Source organism: Euleptes europaea, chromosome 2 (assembly GCF_029931775.1).
Source record: "Euleptes europaea isolate rEulEur1 chromosome 2, rEulEur1.hap1, whole genome shotgun sequence".
Lineage (NCBI taxonomy): Eukaryota > Metazoa > Chordata > Lepidosauria > Squamata > Sphaerodactylidae > Euleptes > Euleptes europaea.
Window position 1 is genome coordinate 11,159,975 of NC_079313.1, and position 18,720 is coordinate 11,178,694.

At 47.6% G+C, this 18,720-nt stretch overlaps 1 protein-coding gene across 1 annotated transcript in view; it reads right to left on the reverse strand.

The window, feature by feature from the left end:
• ANKRD24 (ankyrin repeat domain 24) overlaps positions 1-18,720 on the reverse strand; it is a 66,230-nt gene that overhangs the window by 3,826 nt on the left and 43,684 nt on the right. The window contains exons 15-18 of the mRNA XM_056843984.1: positions 17,923-18,044; positions 14,686-16,230; positions 4,113-4,286; positions 303-368 (exon numbers count right to left, since the gene is read on the reverse strand). Of these exons, the coding sequence (XP_056699962.1) occupies positions 303-368; positions 4,113-4,286; positions 14,686-16,230; positions 17,923-18,044 (1,907 nt within the window). The remainder of the gene's footprint in view (positions 1-302; positions 369-4,112; positions 4,287-14,685; positions 16,231-17,922; positions 18,045-18,720) is intronic.

Here is an 18,720-nt window from a genome sequence, read left to right on the forward strand (position 1 = left end):
CCCCTCGCCATCTTCGTTGCCCTCCTCTGGACTCCTCTGAATGTTATTCTCACCTCCTGTGAACTCACTAGCAGCCACTCCGCACTCAAAACCCAACAAGAATCTTTCCGGCATGCACTTATTTAATGGGACCTGAGCGAGTGCACTGATGCGCCCGGGCACACCCTTTGGTCCATTCCAAGGAGAATTTGTGCAGATTTCTATCAGATTGCACTCCAGACATCATCTTCCTTCGTCCATCTCCCCATTTCCCCCCACTCCATCCAGCCCCCTCCCCAAAACCAGGACCCCTGCTGACCCACCTGAATAGCATAGAGAAGATGTCCCCTGTACAGAGAAACAACATAGGCGTGCCGCCTCTCAGCCTCCTGTAACCAAAGACAGAGCAGCCATTGAGATCATTAAACACGCCTATCTTTTTTGCCAGCCCCCAAGAAGATATAAAAGACCCCCGTGCCGCAGAGTGGTAAGCTGCAGTACTGCAGTCCAAGCTCTGCTCATGACCTGAGTTCGATCCCACTGGAAATCCGTTTCAGGTAGCCGGCTCAAGGTTGACTCAGCCTTCCATCCTTCCAAGGTCGGTAAAATGCGTACCTAGCTTGCTGGGGGTAAATGGAAGATGACTGGGGAAGGCTCTGGCACCCCATGGGTCAGGAATGACCCGGTGCTTGCACAGGGAACCTTTACCTTTAAGAAGATATAGTGAGAGACCTCCTGACAATAGCCCGTGTTCTCCACCAGCACCAAACTGGCCAGAGTGGTGTAGTGGTTAAGAGCGGTGGTTTGGAGCGGTGGACTCAGATCCGGAGAACCGGGTTTGATTCTCCACTCCTCCACGTGAGCGGAGGAGGCTAATCTGGTGAACCGGGTTGGTTTCCCCGCTCCTCCACATGAAGCCAGCTGGGTGACCTTGGGCTAGTCACAGTCTCTCAACCCCACCTACCTCACGTGTCTGTTGTGGAGAGGGGAAGGAATCATAGAGTTGGAAGGGACCACCAGGGTCATCTAGTCCAACCCCCTGCACAATGAAGGAAATTCACAACTACTTCCCCACACACACACCCAGTGACCCCTACTCCATGCCCAGAAGATGGCCAAGATGCCCTCCCTCTCGTGATCTGCCTTAGGTCATAGAGTCAGCATTGCTGACAGAAGAAGGGAAGGTGATTGTAAGCCGGTTTGATTCTTCCTTAAGTGATAAAGAGGCATATAAAAACCAACTCTTCTTCTTCTTTAGGGGGAAAATGGAGGGGTTTGCACTGGCATCACACCAGTGCATGAGGTCACTTTGGGCAAAAAAGGAAGTGACTTCATTATGCTGAGTTGTCATTCTAGGATTTGCTAGGGCTGCCAGCTCCAGGTTGGAAAATACCTGGAGATTTTTGGGGTGGAGCCTGAGGGGGGTGGGGTTTGGGGAGGGGAGGGATTTCAATGCCATAGAGTCCAATTGCCAAAGTGGCCATTTTCTCCAGGGGAACTGATCTCTATTGGCCGGAAATCATTTGTAATAGCAGGAGATTGCCTTCTAGTACCTGGAGGTTGGGAACCCTAGGATTTGCCCCCAAACCCTATGGTTTAACCTGTCCCTGACCCCTAATTCTTTCTGGCAGGTTGCCAGCTGTATCTGGTGCCCATACCAAAGAATAGGGTTACCAACCTCCAGGTGGTAGCTGGAGATCTCCCGCTATTACAACTGGTATCCAGGCGACAGAGATCAGTTCACCTGGAGAAAATGGCTGCTTTGGAAGGCATTATACCCCGTTGAAGTCACTCCCTTCCCAAACCCCGCTGAGGTTCCTCCCTTCCCAAACCCCACCCTGCTCAGGCTCCACCCCAAACTCTCCAGATTTTTCCTAACCCGGAGCTGGCATCCCTGCCCAGGGTCCCACTGCAGCACATTGGGTGCCCACAATTAAACCTTGTGAACAGTTCCACTTTGCAGAATTTCTTGAACTGCTGTGTAAATTAGAAATCTTCCTCACTTGCCCTAACAATTCCAAAATGCTGCAGCAAAAGTAAAAAAAAAAAAAAAATCCTGGGTACAGGTTAGAAGGGAACACTGATTTGTAATTACTCCAGGAAAATCTGGATTAATTTCCAGATGTCCACTGAACATGTGGGCAATAAATTTGGTTTCTCTGGATTACTTACAGTAAGAACTAGGGGAAATTAAAGATTAAGGCTAGAGCCCAGTCAAAAAAGAGTCTTTCTTTCTTTCTTTCTTTCTTTCTTTCTTTCTTTCTTTCTTTCTTTCTTTCTTTCTTTCTTTCTTTCTTTCTTTCTTTCTTTCTTTCTTTCTTTCTTTCTTTCTTTCTTTCTTTCTTTCTGAAAAGCATCTCTTTGGGATAGGGTTGCCAACCAGGCTGTAGCTGGAGATCTCCTGCTATTACAACTGATCTCCAGTTGACAGAGATCAGTTCCCCTGGAGAAAATGGCTGCTTTGGCCATTGGACTCTATGGCATTGAAGTCCCTCTCTACAAACCCCGCCCTCCTCAGGCCCTGCCCCAAAAACCTCCAGGTATTTTCCAACCTGGAACTGGCAACCCTACTTTGGGTAATTTTCTTTTGGGAGCAACAGGGTTTGCAGGAAGCATTGATTTCTCACTCAGAATTGCCACTGTTATGTCTAGGGTTGCAGGTCCCTCTTTGCCACCGGCGGGAGGTTTTTGGGGCAGAGCCTGAGGAGGATGGGGTTTGGGGAGGGGAGGGACTTCAATGCCATAGAGTCCAGTTGCCAAAGCAGCCATTTTCTCCAGGGGAAAAGATCTCGATCGGCTGGAGAGGAGTAGTAATAGCAGAAGATCTCCAGCTAGACAGAAACCATACTGATGAGGAACTGTCATTCTTTGTACTTTGGCGCTTTATTGCTACAACTAAATATGATAGACCTGATATAGACCTTATATTAAAGCGCCAAGAATCTAAGTATATTCAGTTTTTGGATACTCTCATTCCTAAAGGGTTAAATACTTCAATGGATTTGGCATGTTTTTTGTAAGAGCTTTTTGCATTATGTATAGATGACTTTAAAATGTAACTGTATCTTTAACTGTGAAGGCTTGATGAGTAATAGTCTCCCAGGTGATAGCAATGTTTAAATAGAAGGTGATGACTGAGCTATTTTGCCAAAGCGCAAGCAAGTTATTAACAGCAAGCGTGTGAGTATTTCATTTCATGTTTTGATATACTTTAATTATATTGTATTCTGTTCCTTATGCCTTTTGCGTTTATGCATTGTACTAAGCTATTGTATTATGGTTTAGTGGTCCCTGAGGAAGGCTTTGATATAAGCCGAAACAGATGGTTACCGGACACTGTCGAAAGAACCTGCAACACTCCTCTTGGACAAAGTGATGAGCTACACATGCTACTATGCACAGTGTATTCTTTGAACAACCATAATTGTATTAATTTTTGTATTAATTTTTGTAATGGGCAAGTTTGCCTTTCTACAGAATCAATTATTTTCTCATGCAACAGTGGATATGATAAATTAATACCACTTGTATTTTTCGCATATCGTTGCTGTTTTTTGTTTGCCAAGTTATTGTCAGCACGCTAACTTTAGTTTGCTATACTATCTGGAGGTTGGCAACCCTAGTTGTGTCTAAGGTTGCCAGCTCCAGGTTGGGAAATACCTGGAGATTTGTGGGGTGGAGCCTGAGGAGGGTGGGGTTTGGGCAGGGGAGAGACTTCAATGCCATAGACTCCAACTGCCAAAGCAGCCATTTTCTCCAGGGGAACTGATCTCTATCGGCTGGAGATCAGTTGTAATAGCAGGAGATCTCCAGCTAGTACCTGGAGGTTGGCAACCCTACTCTAGGCTATGGTCCATCCCACAGATGTTCAGAGCAGGTCCTTATCACAGTTTACATAACAACATAGCAAATACTACACACACACACCAGGATTTGGGTTGTACTTGGAATGAATGGCATGCAACATCATTGGAATTTTAGCAGATTTAAGATGGATGCTGTATGGAATCTCAATGTACAGAGGCAATCTAACTTGGAACAGCAGGCCCTGGGGACAAATACGGAATGGACATCCCTTTCATGTCATGGTTGTGAGGGTCCCATCTCCAATCTCTTCCCCACAAGATACTCACAACCAACTGCTGCTCCAGATCTTTGATCTTGCCCTGGAGCGTGGCCACCTCCTGCTGGTTCTCTGTCTTCTGCGGGGAGACCGCTTTGGGCGAGGCCACTGCCTGGCCAGAGAGTGCTGACAGGTCATTCAAAGCTTCTTTCAACTTGAAAACCTCTTTCGAAAGTTCTGTGATCTGTGGAACAGGAGGAGGAAGCACGTAGACAGTCATTTCCTTGTCTAAAGTGTCCCCCTTTCATCAAAGTACCCTTCAGTTGCCAGCAGCACTGTTTTTAGAGATCATTTTTTAAAGTTTTTATCCTGTATTTACTTCATTTATACCCACCATACTCCCCAATGAGAACCCAAAGTAGCCTTCACCATTCTCTTCTCCTCCATTTTGGCCCCACAATGGCCTTTTATTAGGATTGCCAACCTCCAGATCCTAGCTGGAGCTCTCCTGCTATTACAGCTGATCTTCAGGTGATGGAGATCAGTTCTCTTGGAGAAAATGGCCGCTTTGGCAATTGGACTCTGTGGCATTGAAGTCCCTCCCCTCCCCAAACCCCACCTTCCTCAGGCTTTGCCCCAAAACCTCCCGCCGGTGGCAAAGAGGGACCTGGCAACCCTACCTTTTATGCATGGCTTTTTCCCTCGTGGTCACCTCTCCGACAACCTCTGGTCTTTGTGTTGATCATGCATGCCGTTTCCGACCATCAGAGGTCGCCTCGTTCTCCTCCTGCGTTTCCCTGTGTTTTGCCCATGTTTTCAAGGGCCTGTTTTATCTCGAATTTGAAAACACGGACAAAATGCAGGGAAAGGCAGGGGGAGAGTGAGGCAACCTCTGACAGTTGGAAACGGCATGCGTGATCAACACAAAGGGGTGACAGCGAGGGAAACAGCCAGGCATAGAAGACCTTTGCGATAGGTTAGGCTAAGAATATGTGACTGGCCAAAGGTCACCCAGGATATTTCCATGGCAGTGACGTTTTGAACCTGAGTCTCCCAAATCCTTGTCCAGCACTCAAACCACTACACCACACTGGCTCTTAGCTAAAAAACAAACAAAGCTAAAACTCCACTTCAGAAGCTTATTAGCCTGTAAACCAAAATTGTCCTGTTCAGCAGATTTTCCCACCTCCAACGCCTCTGGGCATGCTACACAGATTGGTTGCCTGCTGGGGTGGAATTTGGTGACTTCTATGGTGAGCTCAGAAGGTTCCCCATGATACAAAGAATTATGGGATGTATCTTCCTTTCCTTTTCAAGCTCCCATGTGTCAGGCTGCTATCTCGGTTTCAGTATTGTTTCTGTGTCTGTACCGTACTGTCTAGCCTCAAGGTCGACCACGCATACCAAGGCCTGGGAATGCTGCTCCTGGGAAAGTGTACTCTGTTTATGTGAGCTGATGCTGTGTAATCTCCCGCCATTTACAGCCTTATATTATCATTCAGCTAGTGAGACTCTCATAGCTGCCATAGTTCCCTGTATGCACTGTATTGCCTTTTTGACCAGTAAAAGCCATCTGCTTGGATTCTATATGACTCTGTGGTGATTTCTGGTTCGAAGGGTCAGGAGCTTACATTATGGCAGCTATCCCTCACCTTCTTCATTGTACTACTAGTCAGGCTGGAGCCCAGGGGGGTTCGCCTGCCACTTGGATGGGAGCTACGAGGCTCTCCGAGTGACCTACTACCCTGGATTCCTCTCGGAAGGATCCCACCCTGTTACAGGACATAGTCGCTGAACTCTTCAGGACTACCCTAGAGGTTTGCCGCTTGAGGGGACTGGTACAGGAACAGTGGCAATCTCTAAAAGGGATTCTCTGGATGTTGACATCGGAGGATACTGATACTTGTTTAGATCTTCAAGACTTGGATCAATTACTGGACGATGCCCGGTTGGCAACTGAGGATTTACAAGTACTAACTGGACTTTTGGATAATCTTATTTCTCGAGAGACTCTTTCCTCTAGTTCTGCCATGGCAGGAGCCCCGCCAGAGGGTTTCTCCCTAATACCGGATGCGGCCAGCTGTCAGGCTGAAGCCAAGTGGGTCGCTATTCGCACCGCTCTTCTCCTTGTGGAATGTACAAAGGACACCCCGGTAACCACCTTGGCTCAAGCTTTGACCTCGACTTTTGGAGCCGATGCACCCGCACTGGCGGTTCGAATACAACCCTTGCTGGGCGGGGAACCCGACCCCATACTCACACTCCTGGAAACAGAACTTTTACCGCGCATTACGGCGGAGGCTGCCCTAAGACTTGAGAACGCCAAAGTTCTTGCGGATAAGGAAGCAGCCGAAGCGGCTAAGGTCGCAAAAGAGAGAGAAGCTGCTGAAGCAGCCAAGGCGGCAGCAGCAAGGGTTAGGGATCGGGCGAAAATGGATACGCGCCCCAAGGACACTGTACAAGGGCTATCAGGTCTGTCCTTTTCCCCGGCGTTTGTCCCGTCGCACGCGACCCAACGCGCACGCCGTCTGGCTGACCGACGTCGAGACTCAGGAGAGTCTGAAGACGAGGATCTATATGGAGACAGCTCTCAATGGGCCATGAGCTTCCGGACCAGTAAACCTCATCTTACTGGTGGCCCAAGTGAGGATGTTCACCTCTTACGAGCCCAGAATCGGGAGCTCTCCGACCGTGTTGATCAACTCCAAGAGCTAATGGAACGTATGCTTCAGGATAACAGGCAATTACAACAAGCCCTGATAGCCCAGGCACAGCCCGTTCCGATACCGGGTCAGGGGGTGCCCATCCAGCCACCCGCTAATGTGCCTGCTCCACCCCTGCCTCCCGGAGCTCCCGTTGTTCCTCCGCCCGGACCACCCGTGCAACCGGGCCAGCCTGCGCCCGGCCCTTGGAAACAACTCAAATTGAAGACTACGTACGACAGATCTCTCGAGACTCTACCTTGTTTCTTGCATCAAGTGGACAGTTATATGCGAGAACAAGGACAGCTTTTCCCCACGGAGGATAGCCGGGTGCGTTATGTAGCTTCCCTTCTGACAGGTAAAGCAGCTGACTGGATGGTCCTCCAGTTCGACACCCGCTCTCGTGCTATCCGTTCCCTCAACAACTTCATGACTGCTCTGAGAAGGAGGTTTGAGGACCCCTTCCTGGGAGAAAGAGCTAAAGCGGAACTCTTACAACTAAAACAAGGCTCTGCTACAGTTCGAGAATTTGCCGATGAATTCCAACGACTAGCAAGTAAAATTGTAGGTTGGCCCGAAACCACCCTAATTCACCATTTCAGGGAAGCCTTGCACCCTGATGTTCTGAACTGGTCATACATGCGGGGTGATCCCGATACCCTTGAAGACTGGATTCTATTGGCCGAGGAACTGGAAAGCCGCCGACGCTTTATTTCTCTAGTCCGTCAAAAGCACAAGGAAAAAGGCACCCAAAAGCCCCAATCCAAGGCACCACCGCCCATCCCACGAAATCCTCCACGTCCGCCCCAGGAATGTGACGCCCGATTTCAGAGGGGTGCCTGTCTTACTTGCGGAGAAATGGGCCACTTTGCAGCTGTTTGCCCGCACCGCCATGAATTATTTCGTCCCAGCACGATAACCCGAGCCAGAGGTCGTCCACCACGCAGAGGCACCGCGGCCACCCGCAGCGCAGCTCCGCGAAGACCCACACCCTCTGCACTCCATGCTGGAGACCCAGCCTCCCTGCCTACTACTAACGACCCCGCCGGGTCTCGGATTACAAGTGCCCCATTGGGGGACAACTTTCCCTCTTCGGATGAGGAAAATCCATGGAATTCTCCAGCCTTAAACCTGGAATCTCCCCTCGACTTGTCAAAAAACGGCTCCGGTCTGTGGTGAATGGAGCGTCTCCACAGACCTCTCCAGATCCTCCTGCTAAACCGAATGCTCCTACCAAAATCAAAGAAGTGGACTCCACCGTCTACGTGGATGCAGTTTTACAACACCTTAACGGTGGCCCCCAACTACCCGTCAAAGCACTCATCGACTCCGGTTGCTGTCGCACTCTCATAAGCGAAGCCACTTTTGCTGCACTCAGAGCCGAATCTGAGGCTTTACCCGCCCCTGTCCAATTTGCCCAAATGGACGGGAGCCATTTCCAGGGGGGTCCAGTTGATCACCGCACCATAGGGGTGGCAATGGGAATTGGCTCCCACTGGGAGCAAATAGACTTCACTATAGCCCCTATCCGTTTTGAAGTGGTCTTGGGTATTAACTGGATTAAAGGACATAGTCCCAGTATTAACTGGGAAACAAACACTATCTCCTTCGCTAATCCCATGTGCGACCAACACCGGCAAAACTTTGCGCTGTTATATCCGCCCGTCCCAGCATTAACCTCCGAGGTCCCAGCACCTCCAATCCTACCTAACGTATATCGGGACTTTGCGGATGTCTTCGACCTCAAAGAATGTGATGCCTTGCCCCCCCACCGGGTCTCGGACTGTGCAATTGAGGTGGTCAAGGACTGCACATTAACCAAAAGCAAGATTTACCCCATGAGCGCTTCCGAGCGCACTGTCCTCCGGGACTTCCTAGACAAAAACCTCGCCAGGGGGTTCATTCGTCCATCGGATGCCCCGAACTCGGCCCCTGCGTTTTTCGTTCAAAAGAAGGAGGGCGACCTTCATCTGTGCATTGACTTCAGAAAACTCAATGCGGTCACCCAAACCAACGCCTATCCTATCCCATTAATTTCTGATATTTTGGGACAGTTACAGGAGGGCCGGGTATTCTCCAAGTTAGACTTGGTGGAAGCTTACTACCGAGTCCGCATCCGAGAAGGAGATGAACACCTCACTGCCTTCTCTAGCTGTTTTGGAATGTATGAATTCCTCGTGATGCCGTTCGGATTAAAAGGGGCCCCGGGGGTCTTCATGCAACTTATAAACGAAATCCTTCATGACTTACTGTATCGCGGGGTAGTGGTTTATTTGGATGACATTCTTATTTATTCGAAAACCATAGAAGAGCATGTAACTCTGGTCCGAGAAGTTCTGCAGCGCCTGCGCAATCACCAACTCTTCGCAAAACTGGCTAAATGCGAGTTCCATCAAAACCAGCTCACATTTTTAGGATACATAATCTCCCACCAAGGTCTTCGCATGGACCCTGTCAAAGTCCAAGCCGTTCTCGATTGGACTCCCCCCACCAACCGAAAGCAAGTACAACAGTTTCTGGGGTTTGCGAACTTTTATCGAGGGTTCATCCCTAACTTCGCCCAAGTGGCCCTACCCATCACTGATCTGCTAAAAACCAAAGGAAAAGCAAACGCGTCTACCTTACCCTCTGCAAAAATCCTGTGGACTGATCAATGTCAAGCCGCGTTTGTGGCCCTCAAACGTCTCTTCACCTCCGAACCCGTACTACAGCACCCAGACCCAAACCAAATGTTTATTGTGCAAGTCGATGCCTCCGATGTAGCTATGGGAGGGGCCCTCCTCCAGAAAGGTCCGGATGGTCTCCTTCACCCTTGCGCTTACTTTTCGAGAAAATTTGCGCACGCACAATTGAACTGGCCCATTTGGGAGAAAGAGGCAGCGGCCGTTCACCATGCACTGACTCTATGGAGACAATTCTTGGAGGGTTCCAAAATCCCCTTCGAGGTTTGGACCGATCACAAAAATCTAGCTGCCCTCACAGGGTCCCATAAACTGTCAGCGAAACAACAACGTTGGGCAGAATTCTTCGCTCAGTTTCGTTTCGTCCTAAAGCATGTTCCTGGAAAACAAAACGTTCTCGCAGATGTCCTCTCCCGCTTGCCGCAATACCCGGTAAAACTCGAGAGGCCAACCGACTCTCTGTTCACCCCTACGCAAAGAGGAGCCCTTCCTGTACTAGCCGTGCAAACTCGATCTCAACAACAACACCCCAGATCCAGCTCTCCAACTCCTCCAACCCGGTCGACTACCCAACCGCCTCCACAACAACAACGAACCGGCGATTCCACCCCTCCAACCCCACCGGCTGCCCTGCCGCCTGCAATCTCCGCACCACCGCACGTAAGCACTACCCCCATCGCAATTCCTAAAACCACTGTAGCGGGGGGGGGGGGTACCCGCCAAGGTTCCCATCTCCGAATCCTTTTTAAATACCCTTCGGGACCACTGCCTTTCAGAACGCTCTAATCACACCCTACCCCCTGAGGTAATAGAACAGGGGGGCTCTTGGTACAAAGACTCAAAATTATATGTACCTAAAGCACTCCGAAAAGACGTTTTACACTTGGCTCATGGAGCAAAAACAGCTGGACATTTTGGATTTCTAAAGACTCTCCACTTATTGCGCAGACAGTTTTGGTGGGGGGGAATGCGTTCCGATGTTGACTCTTTTATTCGCAGCTGTCCTGTTTGCGCCACAGTGAAACGTTCACAGGGCAAACCCCCGGGGCTACTGCAACCTCTGGAAACACCCAACAAACCCTGGGAAGTGATTGCTATGGACTTTATGACTGATCTCCCTCTCAGCGGGGGAAAAACTGTATTATGGGTTGTTACTGATTTGTTTTCCAAGCAAATCCATTTAGTTCCATGCGCAGGAATCCCCTCTGCTCAGAAACTGGCCCGCCTCTTCGTATCACATATCTTCAAGTTACATTCGTTTCCGCGCAAAATAATCTGTGACCGCGGCAGTGGCTTTGTTTCCAAGTTTTGGAAAGCATTTCTCAAGTTGGTGGGGGTAGAACAAGGATTGTCTACTGCATACCATCCCCAAACAGATGGTCAAACTGAACGTGTCAATGCTGTACTTGAATGTTATTTACGCTGTTATGTTAACTACCCCCAAGATAACTGGGTGGAACTATTACCTTTTGCAGAATATGCCTACAATAATGCTGTACATCAATCTACAGGTTTTAGCCCATTCTATGCAGTGTATGGACAGGATTTCGGTCCTGTTACTCCCAGAAATAATGTGGAGGGGGAGGGAGATCCTGACGTTGCTTCCTGGGCACACACCCTCCGTACCACCTGGCCTTGGCTCGTTAGCAATCTCGACCGAGCCAAGTGCAAATACAAAGCACAAGCCGATAAACATCATTCCCTCGGGGGAGATCTGTGAGTGGGTAAATTGGTCTATCTTTCCACCAAAAATCTACGCTCCACCCGTCCGTGCCTTAAGCTCAATGCCAAATTCATTGGCCCATTCCCCATCACACGGATCATAAATCCTGTCACAGTGGAGCTAGCTCTCCCCAAAGCCCTGAGGCGTGTACATCCCGTTTTCCACATTAGCCTCCTGAAGCCCCATACTGCCTCTCCACAATGGCATCCCGATCCACCTCCCGAACAGCCCATTATGGTGTGGGGGGGAGAAACACTTCGAGGTCTCCAAAATCCTTGACTCCCGTGTTCACCATGGAAACCTACAGTATTTAGTCCGTTGGAAACACTTCCCCCCTGCCTACGACGAATGGGTTCGCGCACGAGATGTCTCCGCCCCCAAACTCGTCGATGCCTTTCACACTGCCTACCCGGAAAGACCATCCCTCTTACAGACTGGGAGGGGGCCTTAAGGGGAGCAGGATGTCAGGCTGCTATCTCGGTTTCAGTATTGTTTCTGTGTCTGTACTGTACTGTCTAGCCTCAAGGTCGACCACGCATACCAAGGCCTGGGAATGCTGCTCCTGGGAAAGTGTACTCTGTTTATGTGAGCTGATGCTGTGTAATCTCCCGCCATTTACAGCCTTATATTATCATTCAGCTAGTGAGACTCTCATAGCTGCCATAGTTCCCTGTATGCACTGTATTGCCTTTTTGACCAGTAAAAGCCATCTGCTTGGATTCTATATGACTCTGTGGTGATTTCTGGTTCGAAGGGTCAGGAGCTTACACCATGGCCCAAAGGTCTTGAGCAATAAACGGGGAGCCTTTTTTTCTTTAAGGAAAATATGTTGGAGAGATACTTGGCCACCGCCAGTGTTGTTCTCGGATCTCTATCCACCAGCAAAAAGGGGACTATTTTATCTTTTGCTACAGTGGCAGGTCAAAAGGTTAAAATAGGGGTAATCCATTGATCACGATAAGAATTGTATTGGCAACATTCCAACATCATATGAAGTAGGGTGCCAACTCTCTTCAGATCATGTGGACAAAGTCTATCTGAATACAGTAAGTTATCGTATCTTCCAAAGGAGCAGCGTTCAAAAGAGCGAGTATAAAAGTTCTGCGCTAACAAGGGACTTAAGGTTGCTAAGATGAGCTGGGGTTCGCAGTGATGAAAGGATACCCAAAAATTGGGTATATACTCTCTGAGCACGCATTATACAGCTGGATTAATCTCATTTTTAAAATATAATTCTTGATGGTGAATATAGAATCTCTTTTGCCCATACTTAATTAGGTATCCTTCGACAGGCCTAAGTATGATGATTTCTTATCAATTTCTTGCATCTAGCAGGAGCAGAACTGGTCTTGATTTAGTTTGCAAATAAGGCCATCCTGGGATTTATTTTCCTAGGGTATTCCATTTGTGAAGATGCTGTCCCTTGGAGACTAGTGATGGGCCCTCCATAGACTGTTATTCCCCCCCCCCCTTATCATAGCGATAGAACAGTTAGCAGAAAGGATAAGAAATAATGCAAGGCTATAAAATGAAGAAGAAGAAATGAAAATTAATTTATTTGCTGATGACATTATAGTTATTACGACAAACCCTAAAGAAGGGATAAAAGAAATAAATTTTATATTAGAAGACTTTGAAAGGTGTTCAGGGTTAAGGGTCAATATGGCTAAATCAGAAATTATATATCTCAATGTGAACAAGGATGAAAAAAAAGAGATAAATAAAATTACAAATATAGGAATGGGAGCTAAAAAGTTTAAATACTTAGGTATAGTATTACAAAAGAATATTAATAGAATATCAGAGGTCAATTATAATAACGTACGGAGGAAGATAGAGAAGGATATGAAAAGGTGGAGAAATAAAACCTTAGGAATCTCCTCTATAATTAGAAGTACTAAAATGTTCTGGGTGCCTAAGTTAACGTATTTATTTCAGACGATACCATTAGGAATTAGTTAAAAAAAATAGAATACTGGAATAGAATGATAAGAGGGTGGATATTTGATAGCAAAAAATGTAGAATTCAAAAAAAGATTGGTATATAGCCACAGATCAGGATTGGGTTGGGAAGTCCCTGATTTGAATAGCTACTATGCCGCCTTCCAATTAAAGTCATTATTAGAGATAGGGGAAGAAAGTGACCAGAAATGGGTTAGATTTGAAAACAAGATCAACAGTGACATAGGAAGATTTGGTATTTTCTCAAAAGTTATAAGTAGAAATTTGAAATTAACCATAGGGCCCAGACGCTCAGCACTAGAGGTATGGAGCAAATTTCAACCTTTATGGCTAGGAAGGACTTCAAAATGGGCACCGCTAGAGACTATGCACACCGAAATGAGGGAATGTAAATGGTGGGAAATCCTAAGGTCAGAAGGATATTATAGACTGGGAGATATGTACAGAGGAGGAACCCTAAAATCTTTACAAGAGATAGTAGAAGAGATAGGCAAGCAATATTGGTTAAAAACAACAGGCCTCTACAGAAGCGTTAAAATGATCAATGATAAAGGGGAAATATGGTCAGAGAAACCAATGGAAGAAATATATAAAGAAATGCAAAAATCAAAACTAGGATTGGCAGGAAAAAATTATAGGAAAATGATATCAAACAAAGATGACAATATCATATTTACAAAAAACTTGGAGTAAGGAAGGTCAGATATCAGAAAACACAGCAGGTAAAATTATGAAAGGATTAGAGGAAATTAAAGTGATTAAATTTAATGAGTTGGAACATAATTTTTTTACAAAATGGCATAAAACACCAGCGCAACTAGCGAATATGATTCCGGGACTAAGCCCCATGTGCTGGCATTGTAGACAATCTAAAGGATGGTTCTCCCACATGTGGTGGGAATGCCCAGAGGTTAGGGATTTTTGGACACAAATACTAAAAATTATAAGGAGAATATGTAAAGTACCCTTAACCATAGATTTTAAGCTAGTGTTAATGAGTATAACAGGGAACTTGGCGGTAAACAAGAGGGATCAAGCCACATTCAAGGCTATGTTATTAGCAAGCAAAGCAGTAATAGCTCTGGGTTGGAAGGATAAAAGCAAATGGACTATAGAATGGCACAACTATTCGTTTGAATTTATACAGTCGGATATCGTCGAGATGTTGCATCAGAAGTCTTCATGGGAAGATAAGAACAGGGAAATCAGGAGTAGATGGAAGACCTACTTAGAGTGGATATCAGTGGAAGGAAGAAAAGACATTCGGTGGAAGATCCAGACTTTGTGCCCATGGCTGGGGTTAAGAGACTAAAAATTACAAGGAGAAGGAGCGGGGATAGGGAGGGGGATGGAAGGGGTGGGAAGGGAATGAGAAAAGTACGATATACAAACAATGTATGTTGAATAAGTAATATATATTAGAAACTTGTATAAAAAGAAATAATAATAAAAAAATAGACTGTGATTCCCCCCTTATACCTGATGCTACTCACTGTGGCCACCAGCCATGACCACCCATCTCCAGCCTTAAAGTTTTCATTCCCTCACCTCCTGCCACAAGTGCTCACTCCTCACCTTCTTGTCCTTCTCCTTTACCAGCTTGGCCGAATCCTCGATGTGGCTGTGCAGCTCCTGGATCCGGTCCGACTCGGCCCGCAAGCTCTTCAGCTGCTTTTCCGCTATGGCCAGCTGGGCCTCAGCCGCATGCTTCTCGCTCTTCATGAAAAGCGCCTCCCTCTGCACCTGGAAGACCTCGGTGCAGGTGCGCTCGTGCTTCCGCCCCAAATCGGCCAGCTTGGCATTCAGGGCTTCCACTTCACCCTGCAGGCTGGCCCGGAGTTGCTCATGGACCTCCTTGGAGACGGCGTCCTGATGGACGGCGTTCAACTCCGCCTGCAGCTGGGCGAACGCCTTGTTCTTAGCATTCAGCTCTTGCTCCAGTAGTTTGGACTTGGCCTTCAGCTCCCACAAGGTGCCCTCCAGGGCTTCCTTGGCACGGGCATGCTCCACCAGGGGCACCGATTCTCGCCTGTAGCTCTCTGACTTCTTCTGAAATTCGGCCAGCTCCTTCTGGGTAGTGGCGTGCTTCTCCTTTAGCTCCGCCACCTGCCTTTCTGCCTCGGACAGCGATGTCCTCGCTTTTGCCACAGCCTGCTCGTGCTCCTGCTTGGACACGCATTGGGAGGCCAGCCTGTCCTTGGAGGCCTGCAGTTCCTTCTCCAGTTTCTTGTGCCCCTCTTTGAGCTTCTCCACCTGGGCCTGCGCTTCCACGTTCTGCTTTGTCGCAGCCTCAAGCCTCTTCCTCAGCTCGCCAGCTTCCTCCCGCAGGCTCTGGCTTTCCGAGAGGCCTCCTTCGGCCTTCTCCATCTCGCGGATCTTCTCCTTCAAGGTTTCTCTCAGTTCCTTCGCCTCTACCTCAGCAGAGCTGCACCTCGTCAGCAGGGCCTCCTTCTCTCTGGAGGCCTCCTCCAGGGAGACGGCAAGCAAGGCCTTCATCTCCTCATACTCCTTCGTGGAGGGAACCTGCGTGGACGTTTCCTTCAGCTTTCCCTCCAAATCCTTCACCTTCTGGTCTCGCTCCTTGAGGTCCTCTTGAGCCCGGTGCAGAGCGGCCTTCACCGTCTCTAGTTCCGCTCTGGAGCTCTCAACGACATCCTTCTCCTCCACTGACAGGATTCCTAACTCGATTTGTTCCTGAAGGAGCCTCGCCTCCTTGAGGGTGGCCTGGTATTTCTCCCGAGTCTCGCTCAGCTCTTTGGCCATCTCTTCCAACTGGCTTCCCCTTGCCTCCTTCTCCTCTTCCGTCCCCAAGCCAGAGTTCCTCATCTCTCGGCCTCTGCTCTTCCCATCTGCCAGCGAGCCACTCTTCTCCAGAGCTTCTTTGAGGGCTCGGATCTGCTGCTCGTAATCAGACTTCAGATTCTCGTAAGCCTCCGCCGGGATGAGCTTGCAGGAGGCTTCATCGGTGGTGCCGTCCAGGGCCTCCAGGGCTGCTTGGGCCTTGGCATGCTGCTCCTTCAGCCTGTCAAACTCTGACCTCAGTGAGTCATACAAGATGACAGGGATGAAGTCCCCGGAGGCGTCCGCGTCGCTCTCGTCTCTCTCGTAATTCTCCAGGATCTGTGCAAAATGCAAATTTGGTTGGTGGGGGGAGAGAACCGTAGAGCACTGAGAAATGCTCCCTGGGTTTGTTTTTATATGGCAGGATTGTACCACAGGTGCCTTAAAATACAATACAGTAGGGTGGCCAAACTCCAGGTACTTGTACAAAAACAGTATAGGTCACACACAAAAAAACACATGAAATATGAATATCTATATAATTGTTAAGGAGCCCCATGGTGCAGAGTGGTAAGCTGCAGTACTGCAGTCCAAGCTCTGCTCACAACCTGAGTTCGATCCTGATGGAAGTTGGTTTCAGGTAGCCGGCTCAAGGTTGACTCAGCCTTCCATCCCGAGGTCGGTAAAATGAGCACCCAACTTGCTGGGAGCAAAGGGAAGACAACTGGGGAAGGCACTGGCAAACCATCCCGTAAACAAAGTATCGGGATGTGACGTCACTCCATGGGTCAGGAATGACCCGGTGCTTGCACAGGGGACCTTTACCTTTATATAATGGTTACAATAAAAATTGAATTTCTTAGAACAAAGCTCAGTTCTACAATGTTCAGACTGATACAAGAACCAAAAAGTACTTCATTCATGAAGCCAAACAATAGTAAAGGAAAGTCCAAAATTTGCTGGATTCGCCAAATGTCACAAGCTCCAAAAAGATGGGAGGAAATATTTCGCATCACACTGCGTTCTTGTTCTTTCTATTATGGAATGCAATTTTGCATGCAAATGATGGAATATTAAGCTGATGTAATGTAAAGGTCTCCTGCTGAAATGGTGGAATGTCTAGATTACCGTATGTGTTGTGCTTAATTGGAGAAGTCATTACTACGCTCTCTTGAAGGATCTTTTTGGAGCTTGTGATTTTTTTGGATCTTGTACCAGTCTGAATATTGTAGAACTGAGCTTTGTTCTAAGGAATTCAATTTGTGTTGTAACAATTGTGTGTGTGTGTGTGTGTGTGTGTGTGTGTTAAGTGCCGTCAAGTCGCTTTCGACTCATGGCGACCCTATGAATCAAAGTCCTCCAAAATGTCCTATCTTTGGCAGCCTGGCTCAGATCTTGCAAATTGAGGGAGCTGTGGCTTCCTTTATTGAGTCAGTCCATCTCTAGTTGGGTCTTCCTCTTTTCCTGCTGCCCTCAACTTTTCCTAGCATGACTGTCTTCTCCAGTGACTCTTGTCTTCTCATAATGTGACCAAAATATGATAGGTTCAGTTTAGTAATTTTAGCTTCTAGGGTCAGTTCAGGCTTGATTTGATCTATAACCCACAATTACTGTATACAGATATTCATATTTCATGGTTTTTTGCATGACCTGTACTGTTTTTGTACAACTCTCTCTGGTGTAGAGGTGTTAATTTATATATCAACCTCCAGGTACTAGTTCGCAATCTCCTGCTATTACAACTGATCTCCAGCCGATAGAGATTAGTTCACCTGGAGAAAATGGCCACTTTGACAATTGGACTCTATGGCATGGAAGACCCTCCCTTCCCCAAACCCCGCCCTCCTCAGGCTCCACCCCAAAAACATACCGCCGGTGACAAAGAGGGACCTGGCAACCCTACTCCCCCCCCCAAGCAGGTAGTTCATTTCAGATCACAAACCCGCAAGGAGGATTTGTTCTCTTTTAGCTTGACCATTAGGGTTGCTGGCCAATGCAGGGGCCGTATGGAAGAAGACCATCCAAATGTACCTGTATTTTCTCCATCAACTCTTTATTCTTTTGGGTCAGGGATTGCACCTGGCCCTGCAAGGTGGCCAAGAGTTCCTCTGTAGAGATGCTCAAGCTTTTTTTGGAAAGCAGCAGTTCAGCCCCTGTGGAAAAGAAGTAGAGGAAGGTCTCCAGGTCTGGTCTGAAGACACAGGATGCAGACACAAGATGCAGCGTGAGTATCGAGGCCAGTCCAGAGTGGATATAGCTTTTGTAGGCTTTATCCCTGGTTAATTGTTGCTTTTGACAGCAGTTGTGAGGTCATCTCTAATGCAGGGAAAACTCATGCATAACTCCAAGGAATAACCGAGACAGACCGGGGGCGAACGTGAGTGAAAGTACCCATGCATAAACAACCAGAGAACACATAAGTATTTCCTAGGCCTTTGTTCCCCTTACAGTGGATTAACTTGAGGATCTGTATAACTTTTTTTGTTGTAATGATGCCATTACTTCCCTAAGGCATTTTTAGTCTACATTTCTGTATTCTAGCCTCTCTGGATTTGTGTATCTGTCAACCTTGGCCATGATACATTTTATAAAGACAAAATATACGTCAATATATAATAAAGTTTTGAAAAAATGATGCAGCCACTTTGCTGTAGCTGAACTCGTCTGAGTATGCTCAGCATGGACAGGAGACCAAACCACCCACGAATCCTTGAGATATTTTCATTAATTTTTGTCTTTCCTAACTCCTGAGCACAGATTTATTATTTTGTTCTTAAATATTCATGTTCCTGCAGCAGCTGCATGACCGTGTTGCAAAGTAAATTATAT